Source organism: Chelonia mydas, chromosome 12 (assembly GCF_015237465.2).
Source record: "Chelonia mydas isolate rCheMyd1 chromosome 12, rCheMyd1.pri.v2, whole genome shotgun sequence".
NCBI lineage: Eukaryota > Metazoa > Chordata > Testudines > Cheloniidae > Chelonia > Chelonia mydas.
The window spans coordinates 2067451-2088699 of NC_051252.2; the positions used below are offsets into that span (position 1 = coordinate 2067451).

The following is a 21249-nucleotide window of genomic DNA, read 5'->3' on the forward strand; positions in this document are numbered from 1 at the left end:
TCCAAGCCAATCCCCTGGCAGGGTCCGACTCACATGTCTCCCTGCAGCAGGGCTTGGAGCGGCAGGTCCCCAGGATGGGGCTCGGCGGCGTGTTCACTCTGTCCCCTAAGGAGAGGGGAGCTGCCCAGGGTTCCCCTCTGCCTCCCGGGAGAATTTCACTGGCTGGTTCTGCCAGCGACCCCATCCCATCCCCTGCTCGCTGACAGCTGCAGCTGCATTCCCCACGTACCTCATACTGGTCCCCAGCACAGAGCCTGGCAAACCCGGCCAGTCCTGCAAGAGAAGCAGGGAAGGGAAGCTTAGAACCAGCTGACACCCCTGGCCCCGGCCCCCGCGGCTGGCACAGGAGTGAGGCCCCTCCCTGCCCCAGAAGAGAAGCCCCTCTCCTAAGCCGCGCGGCTAGAGGAGGATCAAGGGCCCGGGGTTCACCCCCTGCCCTGGGCTCAGTGCTGAGTCCCATGTGCAGGCCTGCCTGGGCAGGAGGCACGTGGTGTAGCCAGCCAGCCACCCGTGCAGGACCAACACCGTGCCCTGGGGAGGTGGCTGGGGGAGCAGGAAGTCCTGGGGGAGCAGGGGATGGGAGCAGGGGTGGAATGGAGTGAGGGGGAAGCAGGGTGTGGGAGGAGGAGCAGGGTGGGGGGAGCAGGAAGGGGGAACAGGGTGGGGGGAGCAGGGTTTGGGAGGGGGAGCAGGGTTGGGGGGAGTAGGGTCAGGGGAGTGGGGTTTGGGGGAGCAGGAAGGGGGAGGCAGGATGCGGGGGGGAGCAGGGTGGGGGGAGCAGCAGGGTGTGGGGGGGAGCAGGTAGGGGGAGTGGGAAAAGGGGAGTGGGGTGGGAGAGGGAGAGTGGGGTTGGGGGGAGCAGGACGGGTGTGGGAGGGGGAGCAGGGTGGGGGGAGCAGGACGGGTGTGGGAGGGGGAGCAGGGTGGGGGGAGCAGGAAGGGGGAACAGGGTGGGGGGAGCAGGGTTTGGGAGGGGGAGCAGGGTTGATGGGAGCGGGGTGGGGAAGTGGGAAAGGGGAGCAGAGTGTGGGAGGGGGAGCGGGGTGGGGAAGGGGGAGCAGGGTGTGGGAGGGAAAGCGGGGTTTGGGGGAGCAGGAAGGGGGAGGCAGGGTGTGGGAGGGGGAGCAGGATGGGGGGAGTGGGAAGGGGAGCAGGGTGTGGGAGGGGGAGCAGGGTGGGAGAGGGGGAGTGGCATGGGCAGTGGTCTAACAGGCAGGGGAAGGCTCCAGGGCTGGCGGGGAGGGAGGCCATGTGCTGTCTGGTGCTCCAAAGCTGGGGGGGGCTTGCCCACCCTGTGCTCTGGGAGGTGGGGGGGCATCCAGCACTCTGGGGGGGAAGGGGGAGGGGCAGAGCCTCAGGCTGAAGGGGTTGGCTGGGGACTAGCCTCCCCAAGCTGGTGGTTTACTCACCGCCCATGGGGAGCAGGGTGTGGGGAGGACCGGGGGGGCAGTTACCTTTCATCTTGATGTGGAACTCCCCCAGCTGGCTCTCCAGCTCGCTCTCCAGCAGACACATGTTCTGGGGACAGGAGGGACGAGAGCACCCGTTAGCCGAAGGCTCCAGCCCCCGCCCTGCCCGGCCCCCCCATACGCCGCCCGGCCCCCGCTCACCTCGGTGTACTCTTTGTAGCCCTTGCTGGCCTCGGCCAAGCTGTCGCGCGCCTCGCGGCTGCCCGGGGAGGCGGCGGTGTAGGCCTTGACCATGTTGTGGGCCCCATCGCGGAGCCGCCGCTGGATACAGTACGACTCGTAGAGCTCGTCGATCTGCAACGAGAGCCGCAGCCACGGTGAGGAGCTGGGCGCAGCGCTTGGGGGCCCTTCCGTACTCCCCTCGTTTCCATCTCAACTCCTCCAGGTGCCAGGGCAGCAGTGGGGGGGCCGAGGGGAGCCCAGAACAGCACTGGGGGGGGGGCGTAGGAGCCCAGGGCAGCACTGGGGGGGGGGCGTAGGAGCCCAGGGCAGCACTGGGGGGCGGGGGGCGTAGGAGCCCAGGGCAGCACTGGGGGGGGGGAAGGGGGGGGCTGTGCCTCACTCAGGGTAATCCCAGTTTTGATAAGCACTGAAGTATGTCGCCCCCCACATGCCTATAAGAGCCACATGAGGTGAGGGGCGCCCCCCGCCCCGCAGGCAGGTCACCCTTACCTTGCTGGCATGGAACTCCAGCCGGCGCAGGAACCGCTCGATCGACTTGACTTGCTGGAACCGAGCAGGAGAGCAGGTCAGAGGCAGTCAGCAAGGGGCGGCCCCAGGAACACACAGCACAGGCTTCCCCGCTGCTGCGTCCAGGGGCCCGGGGTAGGGCAGGATGGGGAAGCTGAGCTGCCTCCCGCTGGGGCTGGGGTCCCCATAAAGGCCCAGCGCTTAGCCCGAGGATGCCCAGTCTGTAACCGAGAGCACCTTTCTCCCACGTGCGTCAGGCCTTGGCCGCAAGCCAGCCACTAGCTCCCTATAAAACCATCTGGCCTTGCCAGCGACGAGGGGCGCTGGAGGGGCCATGACCCGGCTAGCTCTCCAGCCACCCAGGGAGGCTTCTGGGAAATGTGGGCCCGACAGGCCCTGAATGACCAGGGCACAAACCCAAGCAGAACCACACCCGTGCCGGCCCCCATCGGCCACCACACCAGCGCAGAAGAGGGGCCGTTGCACTCGCCTGTCCAAGGCCCTTTAGCCCTGAGATTCTGCCCATGTGCTCCCCAAAGCCCCCACAGGGCAGAGCACAGTGAGTCGCACGTTAACCCTTGGATGCTGGTGTCTGGATTTCCCTGAGGGCTCCATATAGGAGAGGCACCGACTGCAACAAGGACGCTGTGCAACGGAGCAGGACACAAGGGGGGAGGCGCCCCATTAGCAGAGCCTGCCCCGTGTTCCCCTGCACCTCAGGCACCGTCCTGCTGCTGATCGCCTCTGGCTAATCCCAGCTGCAGCTGGGAGGCCTGTGTGGGGAGGGGAGCTGACGAGGCCAGCGAGGAGGGTGAATGGGTGATGAGGCCTGGGGCTCTGGGAGTGCCCAGTTTGGAGGGGAGGGAGGGGGCCCAAAGAGCAGCGTCAGGAGCTCAGCAAGGGGCCTACCCCACTATCCCCCCGTTGGCTCTGGTCAGCACCAGCCCCTTACCTTGTCGAGATCGTAGAGAAAGCCCTAGAGAAAGAGGAAAGGAGAGGGGTGAGAGCACTAGGATCATTCACGGCGCTGCCATAGGACATGCTAGCACCTGGTAGCATGTCGGTGCAAACAGCACACGTAACATGCAGCAGGGGAGGCCCCAGGGCGGGGAGCTCCATGCTCAGCAGCTCACTGCCTGCGTGCCAGAAGCTCAGCGGGAGAGGCACCGCAGCGCGCAGATCACACGGAGGGACTGTCACGGGAGGACATGCTGGGCTGTCACAGGGCTCTGCAGCTCACACCCATGCACAGCCACGCTGGACTGCAGGGGAGGTACCAGGGTGCCAGCCAGCCAGCACTGTAATCCCACACAGACTGGCTGCTCCTACCTCTCCTGGGGGAGCTGGTCCTGCTACAACCCCCTCTCCAGCTCCCTTGTAGGAGCAGGACCTGATGGGGAAACCCTGCCCAGGGACCCAGGAAGGGCTCTTTGGCAGGGCTGGCGGGCAGCGCAGGGGGAGCAGCCGGAGTGGCGCCTGGGGAGAGCGGTGCCACAGAGCCGAGCACGACCCACACTCACCAGGCGGGAATTCCTCTTGGACTCACGGATCTGGGTGCTGAGCTTCTCCAGTTCCAGCTGGTGCACCTCCAGGTAGGCTCTGCGGGCGAGAGCACCCCCCGCATTGGCCCCCAGGCTGGGCGTAGAGACAGCCAGCAGAGCCCAGCACCAATTGGTGCACAGACACCTCCTGGCTGTGCCACCCCCCCAGCTCTCCCCCACACCCGCAACCCACGCCCGGCCATGCCTGGCACCCGCCCAGCTCTCCCACACACCTGGCACCCACCCCCTGCTCCCCCAGCTCAACCCCACACCCAGCACCCGCCCCCCTAGCTCAATCCCATGCACTTCCACGCCTGGCACCCGCCCAGCTCAACCCCACACCTGACACCCACCCCCTCCAGCTCTCCCCCATCCACCAGCCATGCCTGGCACCTAACCCCGGCCACATCTGGCACCTGCCTCCCCAGCTCAACCCCATGCCCAGCACCCACCCCCCTACCCTCCTAGCTCAACCCAACACCTGGCCATGCCTAGCAGCTTCCCAGCTTGCCCCACCCACCACCTCCCCAGCTTGCCCCACCCACCAGCCGTGCCCAGCACTCCCTCCCTCACACAGGCCATGCCTGGCACCCGCTCCCCCCAGCCTGCCCCCACCCACAGGCCACGCTTGGCTCCCCTTCCCCCAGCACTGTGGGGAGGCAGTGAGGCCCAGAGGTGATGGGATGGGGGTAGGGAGGTGATCGGGGGGCGCCTGCAGGGGCCAGGGGTGCCAAAATACAAGTTTACCCAGGGCACCAGATTACCTGCCCCCATCTCACATCCAACTACTGGCTATGCCCAGCCCCCGCTCCCCCAGCCTTCACCACACCCAGCCCCTGCCCCCACCAGCCATGCCCAGCACCCCCCCAACTCACTCTCCCCCATCGGCCACACCTGGCTCTCATAGTCACTCAGCCGGGAGGAAACAGGCCTCCGAGCGAGCCCGTAAAAGGAATCACAGGGCTGGTCACAAACCCCAGCTGTGTGTGCCCCGCCTGGCCCGCAGACCCCGCCAAGCTCCTCACAGCCATCTGAGGGGGAGATTGACACAGGGCTGGGCTGGTGCCCTCCCTTCCCACTGGGGCTCAGACTGCCCTGGAGCACAGCTTCTCTGGAGCAGCCACTTGGGCACAGCGGCCCGCCCTAGGCTCTCCCGTAGCCACCGCCTGGCGTGGGGCAGGTAACGCCTAGCCACGAAGAATCAATCTCGTCCGCAGCCCTATGGCACAGCCGTCCTGTCCCCAGGCAGGGGAACTGGCTTGTCCGGGGCCCTCCCAGGGATCCCCGTGTCTCTGTGCAGAGCTGGGCACCCCTTGCTCTGTTCCCACACGCCCCCTGCTAGGGGCCATCCAGCTGCATGGCTGGCTGCTCCCCTTCCTGTGCAGCTGGGCTGGGCACCATGTGGCAGGTCACTTACGTCAGGCCCTTCTTGAGCGCTTCGTACACCTCGTCCAGCCGGTCGGGCTGCGGCACCTTGGGAGGGGGGGACTTGTGGGACATGGAGAACATCCTCCTGACCCGGGAGCCAGTCTTCCTGGACACCGTGGGTGTGCTGAAGGGAGGCAGGTTCCTGAGGGGAGGAAGCACAAGAAGGCTGGGTAAGCTCCCTTCTGCCCCGTGCCAGGAGCTGAGCGCCAGGAGCCAAGGCCACACTCTGCAGGAATCAATGAGGGGGGAAGCGCCAGGGGCAACAGCAGCCACCACCCTCTCCCACCTGCCATGGCTCGGTGGGAACCTGCCACTGCTGGGCTAGTGTCAGGGTGAGGAAAGCTGCTAGCAGGAAGCCCTGCTCACAGCCGGGTGGTAGCAATGCCAGCAGTGGTGGGCGTCCCGTCTCCTTTAACACTCCCCCGCCGTAGCCAACGCCGAGCGGGGCCGGGGCCATGCAGGGCTGGTGTAGGAAGGCCACCTGGGCTGGACCACGATTCTCTGTGCACCCAGGACAGGGCCAGAACTGCAGCCAAAGCCACCGTGCCCACGTCCAATCACCGCCAGATCTGCAGCGGTGAGCCTGCCGGTAACCCCAGGTCGATCCGGCCTCCGACACGGGTCCCAGCCATGGAAACACACCGCTCTAGGCATGTTAATAACCCACGAAGATACCCACCCCACCACCAAATCAAACCTCCCAGCGCTGGAGAGAGGAGCCTTGCAGTGCGACCTGATGGGCAACACACCTGGGCTCAGTAACCAGGGACGGGGAGCCCATGGCCCCGACACTCAACTGCCAAGGAAGAACCAGGAGAGGGAGCAGTTTCTCAAGCAACCAGTGCTCCAACCATCAAAGCCAACTCTGTGGCTGCACCTGGGGCTGAGGTGGAGGCCAGAACCATCTCCGGCTGCACCTCTGAACCCCCAGTTCTGGAAGCGGCGCCCACGGTGGCTAGATAGAGCCTGCTCCGATTTCAGGTCTCCTCTACTGGCCATGGGAGTGCTGGGCGTGAAGGAGACCTGGTGCTCTGTCCGTTTGCTTGGCACTAGCTGGGACAAGAAGCAGGGCTGGTCATGGCTCACGCGGTGCAAAGCCAGATTCCTCCCTGCAGAGTCTGCCGTGGCCCCATTCACGCAGTGAATTGAGAACTCAACCCCAGGCCACATGCCAGAAACGGGCAGGGAACAGAACAATGGATGCAGGACTCTCACAATCACTCAGCGCCTCCCCATAGACAGGAAACACGACCTCTGCACACCCGGACAAGCCATTAACCCAGCACCCAACAGCAAGAACCACAGCCCAGACTCCCTGCCCATGGACAGCTCCCAACCACCCATAACTCAGATGTCGAGAGAGAGGACGAGGGGCCAGCAGGGCACATTCTCCAGGCACTGGGGGTCCCAACATGGCCCTCGGAAAGCTCTCCCACAGCCAGATTGGCTCCTCCTCTGGAAGCTTCGTCCCGGATTTCTAAGCAAGGCACGACGTCTGTGGGTCTTCCCAGCTGTCCTCTTTCTCCTCCTGGATCCCCCAAATACCCACATATTCATCTCCCCTTGTGCCAGCTCTTGAGCCTAGAGGCCCATCTTTAGGGCACTAGAACCCCACCACCACCTAGGCCAGGCCATCACCTCCTGAAGGCATCGGCCAGAGCTCGCCCAGCTACCCAGAGAGCCCCATGGCCCAATTCGAGCCCTCCAGCAGGGCTGGGCAGCAGCTCTCTGCCCGCAGGACACGGAACACAGGGCCTGCTGAGTCCTTACCATGGACGCTAGCCTCGACCCTCAACACCCTGGCCCCCAAACGGCCCCCCGCCCCATTACCCACATGGATCTATGGTCTAGGGTCCACCAAATGAAATTAATGGGCAGCAGGTTTAAAACAAATAAAAGGAAGTTCTTCTTCACACAGCGCACAGTCAACCTGTGGAACTCCTTGCCTGAGGAGGTTGTGAAGGCCAAGACTATAACAGGGTTCAAAAAAGAACGAGATAAGTTCATGGAGGTTTAAGTCCATTAATGGACTGACTGTATAAAAAGCCAGTCAGCTGCAAACCAGCTGAGCAGCGAACAGCAGAGCGGCTAACAGAAGGAGTTTGCCTGGGATCTGCCTGAGAGGAGGTACGCTAAGGGCTGCATTAAGGAGGGTGTGTTGGTGAGTATCTGAGTGTTTGTTTGTTGTGAGTATCTGAGTGTTTGTATCTGAGTGTTTGTTGTGAGGACAGTTTGACCGGTTGTTTGAAAAGGGTGGGAACTGGGAGTGCTTTGTTCCAGGTGAGACTTAAGTGGGCCTGACTGTATAAAAAGCCAGTCAACTGCGAACCAGCTGAGCAGCGAACCAACAGAAGGAGTTTGCCTGGGGAGAGCCCACTGAGGCTTACATCTTGCCAGATTCTCTGAGTAATTACTACAACTCCTGAGGAAGCTCGTAGAAGGAAGGTAATATGGATGGGGGGTGTTCAGCTGTTCTGACCTGCACTGGATGTGCCATGTTTATCTTTCTTCCACAGGACAGAAGCGACTTTTTCTGTACAAAGTGCAAGCTGGTCTCCATATTGGAAGAGAAGGTTCAAGGTCTGGAGCAACAGGTATCGACCCTGCGATGCATAAGAGAAACTGAAGATTTCCTGGACAGACGTCAGGATATGCTTCTACGGGCACAATGTTCTGAAGATTCAGAGCAGGCTGCACTGCGGGGACAGGAGGATGGCAAAGAAATTTGGCATCATGTGACCTCCAGAAGAAAAAAAGGGAACATCCATGTACCAGCAATGCAGATACAGGTAAGTAACCGTTTTCATGTTCTCTCCACAGGTACTAATGCGGAGAGTGGACCAGATGATACGTCTGAGGGAAGGGAGCAGAAGGAGACTCCGCCGATTGGAAGGCATGAGATGCACTGTCCTAGGGTTGGGGGTTCCACGACCACCGCTCCCAAGAGAAGGAGGTGGGTGGTAGTGGTCGGGGACTCTCTCCTCAGGGGGACTGAGTCATCTATCTGCCGCCCCGACCAGGAAAACAGAGAAGTCTGCTGCTTGCCAGGAGCTAGGATGCACAATGTGACGGAGAGACTGCCGAGACTCATCAAGCCCTCGGATCGCTACCCCTTCCTGCTTCTCCACGTGGGCACCAATGATACTGCCAAGAGTGACCTTGAGCGGATCACTGCAGACTACGTGGCTCTGGGAAGAAGGATAAAGGAGTTGGAGGCGCAAGTGGTGTTCTCGTCCATCCTCCCCGTGGAAGGAAAAGGCCTGGGTAGGGATCGTGGAAGTCAACGAATGGCTACACAGGTGGTGTCGGAGAGAAAGCTTTGGATTCTTTGACCATGGGATGGTGTTCCAAGAAGGAGGAGTGCTAGGCAGAGACGGGCTCCACCTAACAAAGAGAGGGAAGAGCATCTTCGCAAGCAGGCTGGCTAACCTAGTGAGGAGGGCTTTAAACTAGGTTCACCGGGGGAAGGAGACCAAAGCCCTGAGGTAAGTGGGGAAGTAGGATACCGGGAGGAAGCACGAGCAGGAGCGCACGAGAGGGGAGGGCTCCTGCCTCATACTGAGAAAGAGGAGCGATCAGCGGGTTATCTTAAGTGCCTATACACAAATGCACGAAGCCTGGGAAACAAGCAGGGAGAACTGGAAGTCCTGGCAAAGTCAAGGAATTATGATGTGATTGGAATAACAGAGACTTGGTGGGATAACTCACATGACTGGAGTACTGTCATGGATGGATATAAGCTGTTCAGGAAGGCAGGGCAGAAAAGGTGGGGGAGTTGCACTGTATGTAAGAGAGCAGTATGACTGCTCAGAGCTCAAGTATGAAACTGCAGAAAAACCTGAAAGTCTCTGGATTAAGTTTAGAAGTGTGAGCAACAAGGGTGATGTCGTGGTGGGAGTCTGCTATAGACCACTGGACCAGGGGGATGAGATGGACGAGGCTTTCTTCCGGCAACTCGCAGAAGTTACTAGATCGCACGCCCTGGTTCTCATGGGAGACTTCAATCACCCTGATATCTGCTGGGAGAGCAATACAGCGGTGCACAGACAATCCAGGAAGTTTTTGGAAAAGGTAGGGGACAATTTCCTGGTGCAAGTGCTGGAGGAACCAACTAGGGGCAGAGCTCTTCTTGACCTGCTGCTCACAAACTGGGAAGAATTAGTAGGGAAAGCAAAAGTGGATGGGAACTTGGGAGGCAGTGACCATGAGATGGTCAAGTTCAGGATCCTGACACAGGGAAGAAAGGAGAGCAGCAGAATACGGACCCTGGACTTCAGAAAAGCAGACTTTGACTCCCTCAGGGAACTGATGGGCAGGTTCCCCTGGGAGAATAACATGAGGGGGAAAGGAGTCCCCGAGAGCTGGCTGTATTTTAAAGAATCCTTATTGAGGTTACAGGGACAAACCATCCCGATGTGTAGAAAGAATAGTAAATATGGCAGGCGACCAGCTTGGCTTAACAGTGAAATCCTTGCTGATCTCAAATACAAAAAAGAAGCTTACAAGAAGTGGAAGATTGGACAAATGACCAGGGAAGAGTATAAAAATATTGCTCGGGCATGCAGGAGTGAAACCAGGAAGGCCAAATCACACCTGGAGTTGCAGCTAGCAAGAGATGTTAAGAGTAACAAGAAGGGTTTCTTCAGGTATGTTAGCAACAAGAAGAAAGTCAAGGAAAGTGTGGGCCCCTTACTGAATGAGGGAGGCAACCTAGTGACAGAGGATGTGGAAAAAGCTAATGTACTCAATGCTTTTTTGCCTCTGTCTTCACGAACAAGGTCAGCTCCCAGACTACTGCACTGGGCAGCACAGCATGGGGAGGAGGTGACCAGCCCTCTGTGGAGAAAGAAGTGGTTCAGGACTATTTAGAAAAGCTGGACATGCACAAGTCCATGGGGCCGGATGCGTTGCATCCGAGAGTGCTAAAGGAGTTGGCGGATGTGATTGCAGAGCCATTGGCCATTATCTTTGAAAACTCATGGCGATCGGGGGAAGTCCCGGACGACTGGAAAAAGGCTAATGTAGTGCCCATCTTTAAAAAAGGGAAGAAGGAGGATCCGGGGAACTACAGGCCAGTCAGCCTCACCTCAGTCCCTGGAAAAATCATGGAGCAGGTCCTCAAGGAATCAATTCTGAAGCACTTAGAGGAGAGGAAAGTGATCAGGAACAGTCAAGATGGATTCACCAAGGGCAAGTCATGCCTGACTAATCTAATTACCTTCTATGACGAGACAACTGGTTCTGTGGATGAAGGGAAAGCAGTGGACTTGTTGTTCCTTGATTTTAGCAAAGCTTTTGACACGGTCTCTCACAGTATTCTTGCCAGCAATTTAAAGAAGTATGGGCTGGATGAATGGACTATAAGGTGGATAGAAAGCTGGCTAGATTGTCAGGCTCAACGGGTAGTGATCAATGGCTCCATGTCTAGTTGGCAGCCGGTCTCAAGTGGAGTGCCCCAAGGGTCAGTCCTGGGGCCGGTTTTGTTCAATATCTTCATAAATGATCTGGAGGATGGTGTGAATTGCACCCTCAGCAAGTTTGCAGATGACACTAAACTAGGAGGAAAGGTAGATACGCTGGAGGCTAGGGATAGGATACAGAGGGACCTAGACAAATTGGAGGACTTGGCCAAAAGAAATCTGATGAGGTTTAACAAGGACAAGTGCAGAGTCCTGCACTTAGGATGGAAGAATCCCCTGCACCGCTACAGACTAGGGACTGAATGGCTCGGCAGCCGTTCTGCAGAAAAGGACCGAGGGGTTACAGTGGACGAGAAGCTGGATATGAGTCAACAGTGTGCCCTTGTTGCCAAGAAGGCCAATGGCATTTTGGGGTGTATAAGGAGGGGCATTGCCAGCAGATCGAGGGACGTGATCGTTCCCCTCTATTCAACACTGGTGAGGCCTCATCTGGAGTACTGTGTCCAGTTTTGGGCCCCATACTACAAGAAGGATGTGGAAAAATTGGAGAGTCCAGCGGAGGGCAACAAAAATGATGAGGGGACTGGAACACATGAGTTATGAGGAGAGGCTGAGGGAACTGGGGATGTTTACTCTACGGAAGAGAAGAATGAAGGGGGATTTGATAGCTGCTTTCAACTACCTGAAAGGGGGTTCCAAAGAGGATGGCTCTAGACTGTTATCAGTGGTAGCAGATGACAGAACAAGGAGCAATGGTCTCAAGTTGCAGTGGGGGAGATTTAGGTTGGATATTAGGAAAAACATTTTCACTTGGAGGGTGGTGAAACACTGGAATGCGTTACCTAGGGAGCTGGTGGAATCGCCTTCCTTAGAAGTTTTTAAGGTCAGGCTTGACAAAGCCCTGGCTGGGATGATTTAATTGGGGATTGGTCCTGCTTTGAGCAGGGGGTTGGACTAGATGACCTCCCGAGGTCCCTAGCCAGGGTGGGGAACTACTCCACTAACCCTGAGCACCCACAGCCAGGCTCAGAGCCCAGCCCCACTCGCTATGAAGAGTCACCCCACTGCACGGAGGAGACCCTGCCAACAGGCTGCTTTGCAGGCACCGCCCCCCACACAGCCCGCCTGTGTTCCCAGCCCAGTCCCACTCACCAAGACACTCTGAGTGCCCCAGCAGAGCCTGGCCTGCCTGGCCGGTGACAGAGCTTTGGGAACAACTGGTGCCACTCCTGACTGGAACAGCCAATGTCTCCGTCAGAGAAGGAACCTTCCCTTCCTCCTTCCAACACGCCAGTTGGACAACACCCTGGATTCCTCAGTGCTAGCCAACGACCCCCCAGCCAAACCTCCAGGTCCTCAGCAGCTGCTGGAGATGCTAGCCAAAGGCCAATCACGCACTCATTTTACTGAAGCCAACATTCTCCATCCAGCGCGATTGGGATCCAGGCCAGAACGTGGAACTGAAATCAGCTTGTGGCACTGATGGATGCTCCTCCTGCCCATAGAGCATGGACAGACATCCGTGCTCATCCTCCAGGACCTCTCTGCAGCACCGGACGCTGTCGCCCAGGAGATAATGCTGTCACCTGAGAGAAGTGGCAGGGGGCAGGGTAGAGCTCTACAAAGGTTTGTGTCCTTCCTGGAGGGATGCACCCAATGATGGGAGCCTGCACCTCCCACATAGATCCCTCCCGTGTGGAATCCCACAAGGACCAGTTCTCTCTCCAGTTCCTTTCAGCAGCTACACACAGCCACCAGGTGCTAGTGCCAGCAACATACAGGTGACACACAGCTCTGCCGGTCCGTCACCACGTGCGGCCTCCCCACCACCACCAAGATGGCCCAGGGTTGGGGTGAGAGCCGCCCGTGGTGGAAGACAGAGGTGATGCTGGTGGGCAGAGCAAAGCATTCCTAGCCACGGCACAGTCTCCTTTGCCTGAAGATACACACCCACAATTGGTCAGTTCAGTCTATAGTTTACGAGAGCCCCTGGTTCCTTATGTTAAGCTCTCCCAGAGCAGTATGAGCAAGTACCTCTCTCTATCACCCCCACGAGGCTGGGAGACCCCATCCCATCCTGGCGGACGACGAGCCAGCCTGTTCTTCATGCCTTCGTCACCTCTCAGCTGGACTCCAGCACTGACATACACCTGGGCACGAAACCTTCAGCGCTTCAAAGAATCATAGAATATCAGATTTGGAAGGTCATCTAGTCCAACCCCCTGCTCAAAGCAGGACCAATCCCCAACTAAATCATCCCAGTCAGGGCTTTGTCAAGCCTGACCTTAAAAACCTCTAAGGAAGGAGATTCCACCACCTCCCTAGGTAACGGATTCCAGTGCTTCACCACCCTCCTAGTGAAAAAGTTTTTCCTAATATCCAACCTAAACCTCCCCCACTGCAACTTGAGACCCTTACTCCTTGTTCTGTCATCTGCTACCACTGAGAACAGCCTAGATCCCTCCTCTTTGGAACCTCCTTTCAGGTAATTGAAAGCAACTATCAAATCCCCCCTCACTCTTCTCTTCTGCAGACTAAATAATCCCAGTTCCCTCAGCCTCTCCTCATAAGTCATGTGTTCCAGTCCCCTAACCATTTTTGTTGCCCTCCGCTGGACTCTTTCCAATTTTTCCACATCCTTCTTGTAGTGTGGGGCCCAAAACTGGACACAGTACTCCAGATGAGGCCTCACCAGTGTCGAATAAAGGGGAACGATCACGTCCCTTGATCTGCTGGCAATGCCCCTCCTTATACAGCCCAAAATGCCATTGGCCTTCTTGGCAACAAGGACACACTGTTGACTCATATCCAGCTTCTTGTCCACCATAACCCCTCGGTCCTTTTCTGCAGAACGGCTGCCGAGCCATTCCGTCCCTAGTCTGTAGCGGTGCATTGGATTCTTCCGTCCTAAGTGCAGGACTCTGCACTTGTCCTTGTTGAACCTCATCAGATTTCTTTTGGTCAAATCCTCTAATTTCTCTAGGGCCCTCTGAATCCTATCCCTACCCTCCAGCGTATCTACCTCTCCTCCTAGTTTAGTGTCTTCTGCAAACTTGCTGAGGGTGCAATCCACACCCTCCTCCAGATCATTTATGAAGATATTGAACAAAACTGGCCCCAGGACCGAAGCTTGGGGCACTCCGCTTGATACCGGCTGTCAACTAGACATGGAGCCATTGATCACTACCCGTTGAGCCCGACAATCTAGCCAGCTTTCTATCCACCTTATAGTCCATTCATCCAGCCCATACTTCTTTAACTTGCTAGCAAGAATACTGTGGGAGACCGTGTCAAAAGCTTTGCTAAAGTGAAGGAATAACACGTCCACTGCTTTCCCCTCATCCACAGAGCCAGCCCTTGGTGAATCCATGCTGATTGTTCCTGATCACTTTCCTCTCCTTGAAGTGCTTCAAAATTGATTCCTTGAGGACTTGCTCCATGATTTTTCCAGGGACTGAGGTGAGGCTGACTGGCTTGTAGTTCCCCGGATCCTCCTCCTTCCCTTTTTTAAAGATGGGCACTACATTAGCCTTTTTCCAGTCGTCCGGGACCTCCCCCGATCGCTGCTTGGGAAACTCTAGCTGGTGCAGGGTGCTCAGCACGTCTCCTCAGCAACACGGAGACTGCGAGCACATCAAACCAGCTCCCTGCACCGGCCTCCTGTACAACAGTGGGTCCAGTCCAAGGCCTAAAGCTCCGGGCCAAGGACCATGAGCAAGGACTCCACTCCTCTGGCACAATCAAATGCTCCTGCTTCGGGTAATGGTCGCCAGTCCCAGACCTCCACCATCAACTCCCAGGGCCAGGCGCACTGCTCCAACCCGCCTTCTCTCACACACCTGAGCAGCAAGGACCCTGTAAAAGCCAACCACTGCAGGGCATGCACAATGCTCCCCTGGCAAGGTGAGAGAGAATGAACCAGCCAGGACAGATGTGAGTCACGCTGCCTAATGCCCTGTTGGGAGGTGTGGGAAAAGAGCCTGTACAGAACAGAAAGAATTCTCCTCTGGCTGTGAAAAGGACACTCCCTCCAACGCCTGCGCTCTCTTCTCCCGAGGCCAAGCAACACGGGTGAGCCCCGGACATGCGAGAGAGCTGTGCTGGAGGTGTTCCTGAACGTGGGTGAGACGTGGGCCTTCTCTGTACCAGGGGCTTTTGCAAAACAGCTCCCGCCATCACTGCCCATGGTGCCACTCCATTGGCAGGGACCAGTGGGATTCAGAAGGTGAAATGCTGGTGGTCCCAGGAGCCCCGTCTCCAGGGGCTGCCAGGAGGGAAACATCTTATAAGAAACCCCACGTAGACACAGCCAAACAGAATTCCCTATCAATGCCCAGGGCACAGCTTGCCGCGTTATTCCTGAATGGCTGGGCCTAGCACATGGTGCGGGCACACGCAGCGCTTTCAAGTACCCCAGTCAGCAGGGCTGTAGTGGCAGCAGGGACAGTGCCAGCTTCTCTCCTGTGTGCCTTGGAGGCCGTCGCTGTGGAGGATCTGCCCACCTCTGCCTGGTGCTATCTGAGGCTCCAGGGAATATGATGAGGAAGACCATACTGTCTGACTCTTGGTTCTTCCCACCTCCGCTTTCACTGAGACCAGGGCAGCGGCCCCACACTGCACGATTACAGCTACAGCACCCATGTACCGAGGCGTCCAGGTCAAACCCACACCCCCCAGGCCAAACCCACACCTTCCCCTTCAAGGAGGTGGCCCCTGCTGCAGTGTCTCCCCTCACAGTCCGGCCGCTGAAGCCCATGAGACTTGCGTACCACGGCCTGGCTTAGCCGAGCTCGATGTGGGATCGGCTAGTGCAGTTCCCTGTGGCAACTGGCAGCTCTCCACGGTCTGCTGGTGGCTCTCTGGGGTTTGCTGGCGCACAAGGCCAGGAAAGGCGAGGTCCTGGAGGACCACGCTGGCCACTGGTGGTGCAGGGCAGCCCATTTGGGATGAGAAGTGCTGGAGAAGAAAGGCAGAGTCCACCCCCCGGAGGGGCAGGAGAGGCCCAGGCCAGGGTTACAGAGCTCAGGCATAGCCCAACGACCAGTCTCGAGCACTGGTGTCCATTTCCCCAGCCCTGTCTGCAGCGCGTAGGGTGCAGGCCTCGCTGGAATACCGGAGGCTTTGGGATGAGCCACAGGAGCAGAGCAGGCTATGGTGAAGAGAGATCCTGGTCCAGTGAAGTGTCCCTACGCAACAGAGAACCAGGGTGAGGGAGAACAGGTTCCCAGACTGCTGCCTGAGGCCCTGCAGCGCTGGCCCCTCCTCGTCTCCCCCGGCCCAAGGACACCACAGCCAATCCCTCACTCCCATGGCACCTCCACTGGCCAGGCAGGGGCTGGGACTGGCCTGTCACCACCCAGAGAGCACTGAGAGTCCCCAAATCAGACCTGGAGGGGGGGACAGGAACATTTCCCCAACCCTCTCTCTGAGGAGCTGCCCCTAGCTGCGGGGGGAAGCCAGCCCCGACACTGGACACTTTCCCTGTCTGGAGCAGCCTGGGGTAGGCCCCGACCTCCAAACTCCTTTGGGTTTGCGGTGTCATCTCCACCTGGGGGGTCTTGACTGGGAGCACGTCGCACTCGCTGTGTCCAGGGGTGAGCGATGCCCGAGGAGCAGGAGGGAGCCATGGCCATTGCTCAGACCGCGCTGCTGTGGGACAGTTCTGCCCTTCCACCTATAGGAAGTGGAGACACAGACCCCTGGGCTACCTGCCCTGCCGGGGAGCAGGAGCCATGCATACAAAAGCCACCATTTCCTAGAAACCTAGAGCATGAACCTGGGGCATCCTCCCCACGGGAAAGCCCCTGGCCACGCCCACAACCCCGCCAGAGCTGGACACCCCCATTTCTGAAACATTCCCCACGCTGGCTCGGCCTGCTAGGGCTGGGGATCTCTGAATGCAGCCCCGGCTAATGGGGCATGGGGCCCTCCCTACAGACCTGGAGAGTGGAGTGTGGGCACCAGGACTTCTGGGATCCATGCCCAGCTCTACGACACAGGGACGATTCCCTCCTCCCTGTGAGGCTGAGCCGTGGGCATCTGGGGGCACTGGGAGAGCGGTGAGTGCTCTGCACTTGGGTGGGTCAGGTGAGGGCATTCAGGCCCACAGCCTGCGCTACTCCCTGCCCTGCCCCCACAACAAGGGACTGACCCCAAAGTTACTGTGCAAGTGACAGGACAGAACGCAGCCTCCTCCATGGTCACAAGGCCAAGCAATTCCTGGCACAAGCCTCCTGGACCCAGCCAGGCAGCAGGCAGGAGCACTCTGCCTGGGAGAGGATCCTCCGGCCCGGGCACACCAGGGCACCCCTGAGCTATGGCACAACAGCAGCCCCAGAGGGGTCATGGCCATGGGGAATGGCACATGCCTTAGCCATGCTGGGAGCCGCCCGAACACCACTGCATTGCCTGGAGCCAGTCCTGGAGCTGAGCCATTTCCAAGGCAACTGGTGGGCTCTCCTGGCATGGTGAGCCAGGAAGAGCTGCTGTGTTGGGTTCCCACTGCAGCTGCCTGGGAGAGCCCTGTCTCCCCTCCCCTGGCCAGCACCCCCAGTGTGGCCACTGCCTCGGCCCCCACGGCCCAGAACCACCGCCTCTTGCAGGACCGGTGCAGTGAGGACTTGCTGTCCTGTTAACCACACTGCCTCCCTCTGGCCATCTCCCTGCCCTGCACACGCTGCCCCTGCAACGTACTGCCCAGCCACCTAGTGCTGCCTTGGCCTTCCCAGTTCCAATCCCACTGACAGGTGCTGGCCCCGAGGGCAACTCCTCCGGCAGCAGGGGCCCCAGGCTGGCTCCGGGTCCCAGCTGCTTTTACTGATGCCCAGGTGCTTCGCTGCCAGGAAGAGCCACAGCCAGGGGGAGCAGCTGGAGCAACGCCAGAGCCAGCAGCATCCCGGGGCCCCAGCACCCTGGGCGGGAACAGCTGTCCCAGCCTGGGGAAGCTGCTGCCCATCAGCCCAGCCATGACATGACTACCCAGCAGGCTGCATCTCAGGGGAGTGGCAGGTGGCTCCGTGCCTCACCACACTGCACCGTGGCAAGGGCCCTGGGACAGCCAGCTCCAGGAGCCCTGAGCCCTGTGGCCCTCTGGATCCATGGACAACGCCCCAGGGCCACTTCCCATTCTCAGCAGCCGAATCCCATGCAGCACGGGGAGCAATGCCAGGGTCCGGTGAGCTCCCAAAGCTGGAGCCAGGCAGAACATCACACATCCTATGGGCCCCCCCTCGGGCTCAAGGACCCCACAGCACTGCCAAGCTAGGGACCCAGACCACCCTCCACTGCAGCCACCTTGGGGGAGCAGCCGCATGACCCAAAGCAGCCTGCACAATGGGGCCGGGGAGGATCTTTGTAGACAAGGGCTGGGGGCAGATACAGACTCCTGTGGAAAGCACCTCGGAGCCGAACATCTGAGCTGGGGGAGCAGAGTTCGGTCTGAAGGGCTGCTGGACGACCCCATCACCCCCTGCCACACTGTAAGCCAGCCCCCCCACGCCCTGGGCTGCAGGGACGCTGCGCCCATCTCGCACAGCGGTGGGGGGCGGATCAGGTCCCAAGCCAGTGCATCGCCCAGCTGCTCAGCAACCACCCGATTCTCCCAAATGATGTGCCGGCCAGGCACTGCCCAGTGCGAGGCTCTGGGAACGTCCCCTCCACAGACTGCCCCGGGCCAGCAGTCATGAAGGGAGCCAATGGGGGTGACGCATCAATGGAGCAGGGGACTGGGAGTATGGATTCTCTGCCCCTTTCTTGCATCTGTCTGATGCTGTGACCCCCTGTGCGAGGTGCCGCGGAGGTCCCTGCTGAGCGGGTTAGTGTCGAGTCGGGAGGGGCACCCCCGGCACACGCTCAGGCTATCCGATGCCCCGCTCCCACCAGCAGCAGCCAGCCTCCAGGTCCTACCTGAAGGCCTTGTCCGGGGTCGAATTCAGGCCGGCGAAGGACTGGCTCCTATTGATCCTGGCAGCAAGGGCGCGTCGCTGGGGCCGCACGGAGAGTGACATGGTGGAGTGTGACCTGGAGGGCCTCCCTGCGGGGGAAGGAAACGACACGGTGAGGACAGGCAGGGACAGCTGGGTGTGCTGGGCTGGCACAGGAAGGGTCAGGCTCCCAGGGCGACGGCAGGGAGCGGGGCCACCTCAACTCAGGCTCCAGCACAGAGTCCCACTCTCCCAACGCCGCTGGCTGGTCCCCGCAGCCCTACACCTGGTCCTTCCCCGGCACCACTGCCAAGCCAGGCTGGGATGTGAGCCAGGCCTTCCCAGAGCGGCTCCAGCGCCGTCACCCTGAGCAATGGGGCCAGGTGCCGGTCTGAGAACTGGGCCCAGAGCTCTGGCAGGCTCCCCGGGAGCAGAGTGTGTGCGCCACATGGCTCTGGGACCCAGCACAGCTCCTGGATGCCCCTGAAGACCAGCGCTCTGGTGCTGCCCCCTGCCCTGTCCGCTGAGCCAAGCAACTCCCCGCGTCCCAGCCACCCACACTCCCTCTGGGGCCAGCCAGGCACCAGCAGAACACTGCACGCGGCAGGGCAGGAGGCACGGTCCAAGGCGGGGAACCACTCCACTCTCAGTGCCGGGAAGGACAGACACCGGGGGGAGCTGAGCCAAAGGCCCGAGACAGCAGGAAACACTCCTTGTCCCAGGCACGCCAAGACTTCCCGGAGCCCAGCTTCCTGGCCAGAGGCCAACCCAGCCCAGGAGCCCTGCCCGGCGTAGCCTGAGACCACACAGGCCTCAGCCGACTGGCAGGAGCTGCAAGCAACCTCCGGATCATTCTGAGACACTGCCCCAGTGCCCCAAAGATCCCTCCCCGAGGGACTCGCAGCCCCGCCCCTTAGCAAAGCATGCCACGCCCTGCAGGGGGTGCTGCGTGGCCCCTCGGCTCCCACACGCCCTGCAGCTGCGGGCACATGGTGCTGTAACCCATGGACAGCCCCATCCCCCCGAGCCTGGGGTGGAAGGTTGCTGCCCCCACATCAGCAAAGTGCCCCACTTGGGCGGGTGGGCCATCTCCAGTGCCTCTGCCCAGGCGCTCAGCCAAGTCTCTGGGGATGCAGCAGGCACCAGGGCAGCGCTGGGCAGACACAGGAGCATTTCGGGGCCGCTCTGCTGGGAGATTACAGAGCCCAGGCCATCTCGGCGCCAGGACAGGGCAGAGTTGCCAGCTCCCAGATAACAATCTGCTATGGCCCCCTCCTCCTGTGCCAGCCACCACGAAGGAAGCCCCAGGACAGCAGAGCCTGCTGGAAAGTCCCCGACCCACGCTGCAGCCAGAGAGTCCCCAGGAGCCCCTCTGAGGAAGGAAAGGGAGTGAGGCAGCTGGCTCCCTGGCCCAAAGGCCAGGCCTGCCGGGGGAACGCCACACAGGGAGGACCCAGCGTTCTCTGCACGGCTGATCCAGCAGGGCTGTCCCGCAAATCCCACCGGGGCGCTGTATATTTCACAGATAGCCGTTTCCTGGGAAGATGTACGTAGCAGTGGCTGGGAGCCAGGACTCCTTGGGTTCTACTCCTGGCTCCTAGGCCTCGAGCCCATCCCTGTTTGCACCGTGCCTCGGTTTCCTCCTGGGTAAAGCAGGGGAGAGGATATTGACCCAACTTTCTCTGACAAAGGACACATGCTCTGCATTGCTACTGCCCCCTCCTGCTCCCCACACTGCTCAGAGCCCCCTCCTGCCCACTGCCTCCCACTCCATCTACCCCTCCCTGCAAACTTTCCCCCAGCCGCCCCACACTGGGGCAGCCCCCCAACTCACAAGAGCATGCACCCTCCTACAACAGCCTCCCCCACTGCTGCAAATATGGAACCACGAAGGCCCATGCCACTGGTTTAGCCAAGCATGTCAATGGGGCTTGTCTGGCTCATAAGCCTCAGAGAACAACCCCAACCTCTGGCCTAGCTCTGCGACATGGCACCAGCCAGCAGCTCTCAGCCATCCCCTGACAGGGAAGGGAACATGTGCCCCCAACCCCTTTGGTGCCCCCCTGCTGGCCACGGAGCAAGATCTCCTCCTAATGCAATGATCCATGCCCAGCATCTCACAAGGTGTGTATGGGAATGGTGCCATCTCCAGCCACAGCCTGGTAATCCCAGAGGGCCTGGAAGGCCCCCAAGGCTTTAGGGGATCACACAGACATAAGAATGGCCATACTGGGTCAGACCAATGGTCCATCTAGCCCAGTATCCTGTACTCCGACAGTGGCCAATGCCAGGTGTTTCACTGGGAATGAACAGAACAGGTAATCAAGTGATCCATCCCCTGTCACCCATTCCCAGCCACTGTCAGTCAGAGGCTAAGGACACCCAGAGCACGGGGTTGTGTCCCTGGCCATTTTGGCTAATAGCCATTGATGGAGCTCAGCGTGGCCCAGGCCACCCACTAAGTGTCAGGACAAGCCAGATGCAGCCAGCATGTGGCCGTATTTCGCAACAGACACACCACCACACTGAAGAAATGGGGAGCCATCTGCCTTCCCTGGGGTCTGTGGAGAGATGGGCTGGTCACTTAACTGGATTTCCAGGTGTACAAACCTCAGCCTGTGCCAGGAACGGATGCCAGAGGGAAGCTGAAAATACCAGGCCACAGCGGAAGACCTTGGCACAGCCTCCTCCTGCCCATCGGCTTGGCTGCACAGGGGTAATGCGCAGAGGGAGCAGTCCACATGCCGGAGAGCTGCTCGGGGCCTTGAGTAACTTAGGC

The 21249-nt window shown here is 59.7% G+C and overlaps 1 protein-coding gene across 10 annotated transcripts in view; it reads right to left on the bottom strand.

The window, feature by feature from the left end:
- Positions 1 to 21249, bottom strand: part of RIPOR1 (RHO family interacting cell polarization regulator 1) — a 132675-nt gene that overhangs the window by 14989 nt on the left and 96437 nt on the right. For all 10 annotated transcript variants that reach the window (XM_043526487.1, XM_037877910.2, XM_043526488.1 and 7 more), the window contains 8 exons: positions 18454 to 18580; positions 5118 to 5270; positions 3680 to 3758; positions 3112 to 3135; positions 2142 to 2195; positions 1611 to 1763; positions 1455 to 1518; positions 230 to 273 (listed from right to left, as the gene is read on the bottom strand). In XM_043526487.1, the coding sequence (XP_043382422.1) occupies positions 230 to 273; positions 1455 to 1518; positions 1611 to 1763; positions 2142 to 2195; positions 3112 to 3135; positions 3680 to 3758; positions 5118 to 5270; positions 18454 to 18580 (698 nt within the window). The remainder of the gene's footprint in view (positions 1 to 229; positions 274 to 1454; positions 1519 to 1610; positions 1764 to 2141; positions 2196 to 3111; positions 3136 to 3679; positions 3759 to 5117; positions 5271 to 18453; positions 18581 to 21249) is intronic.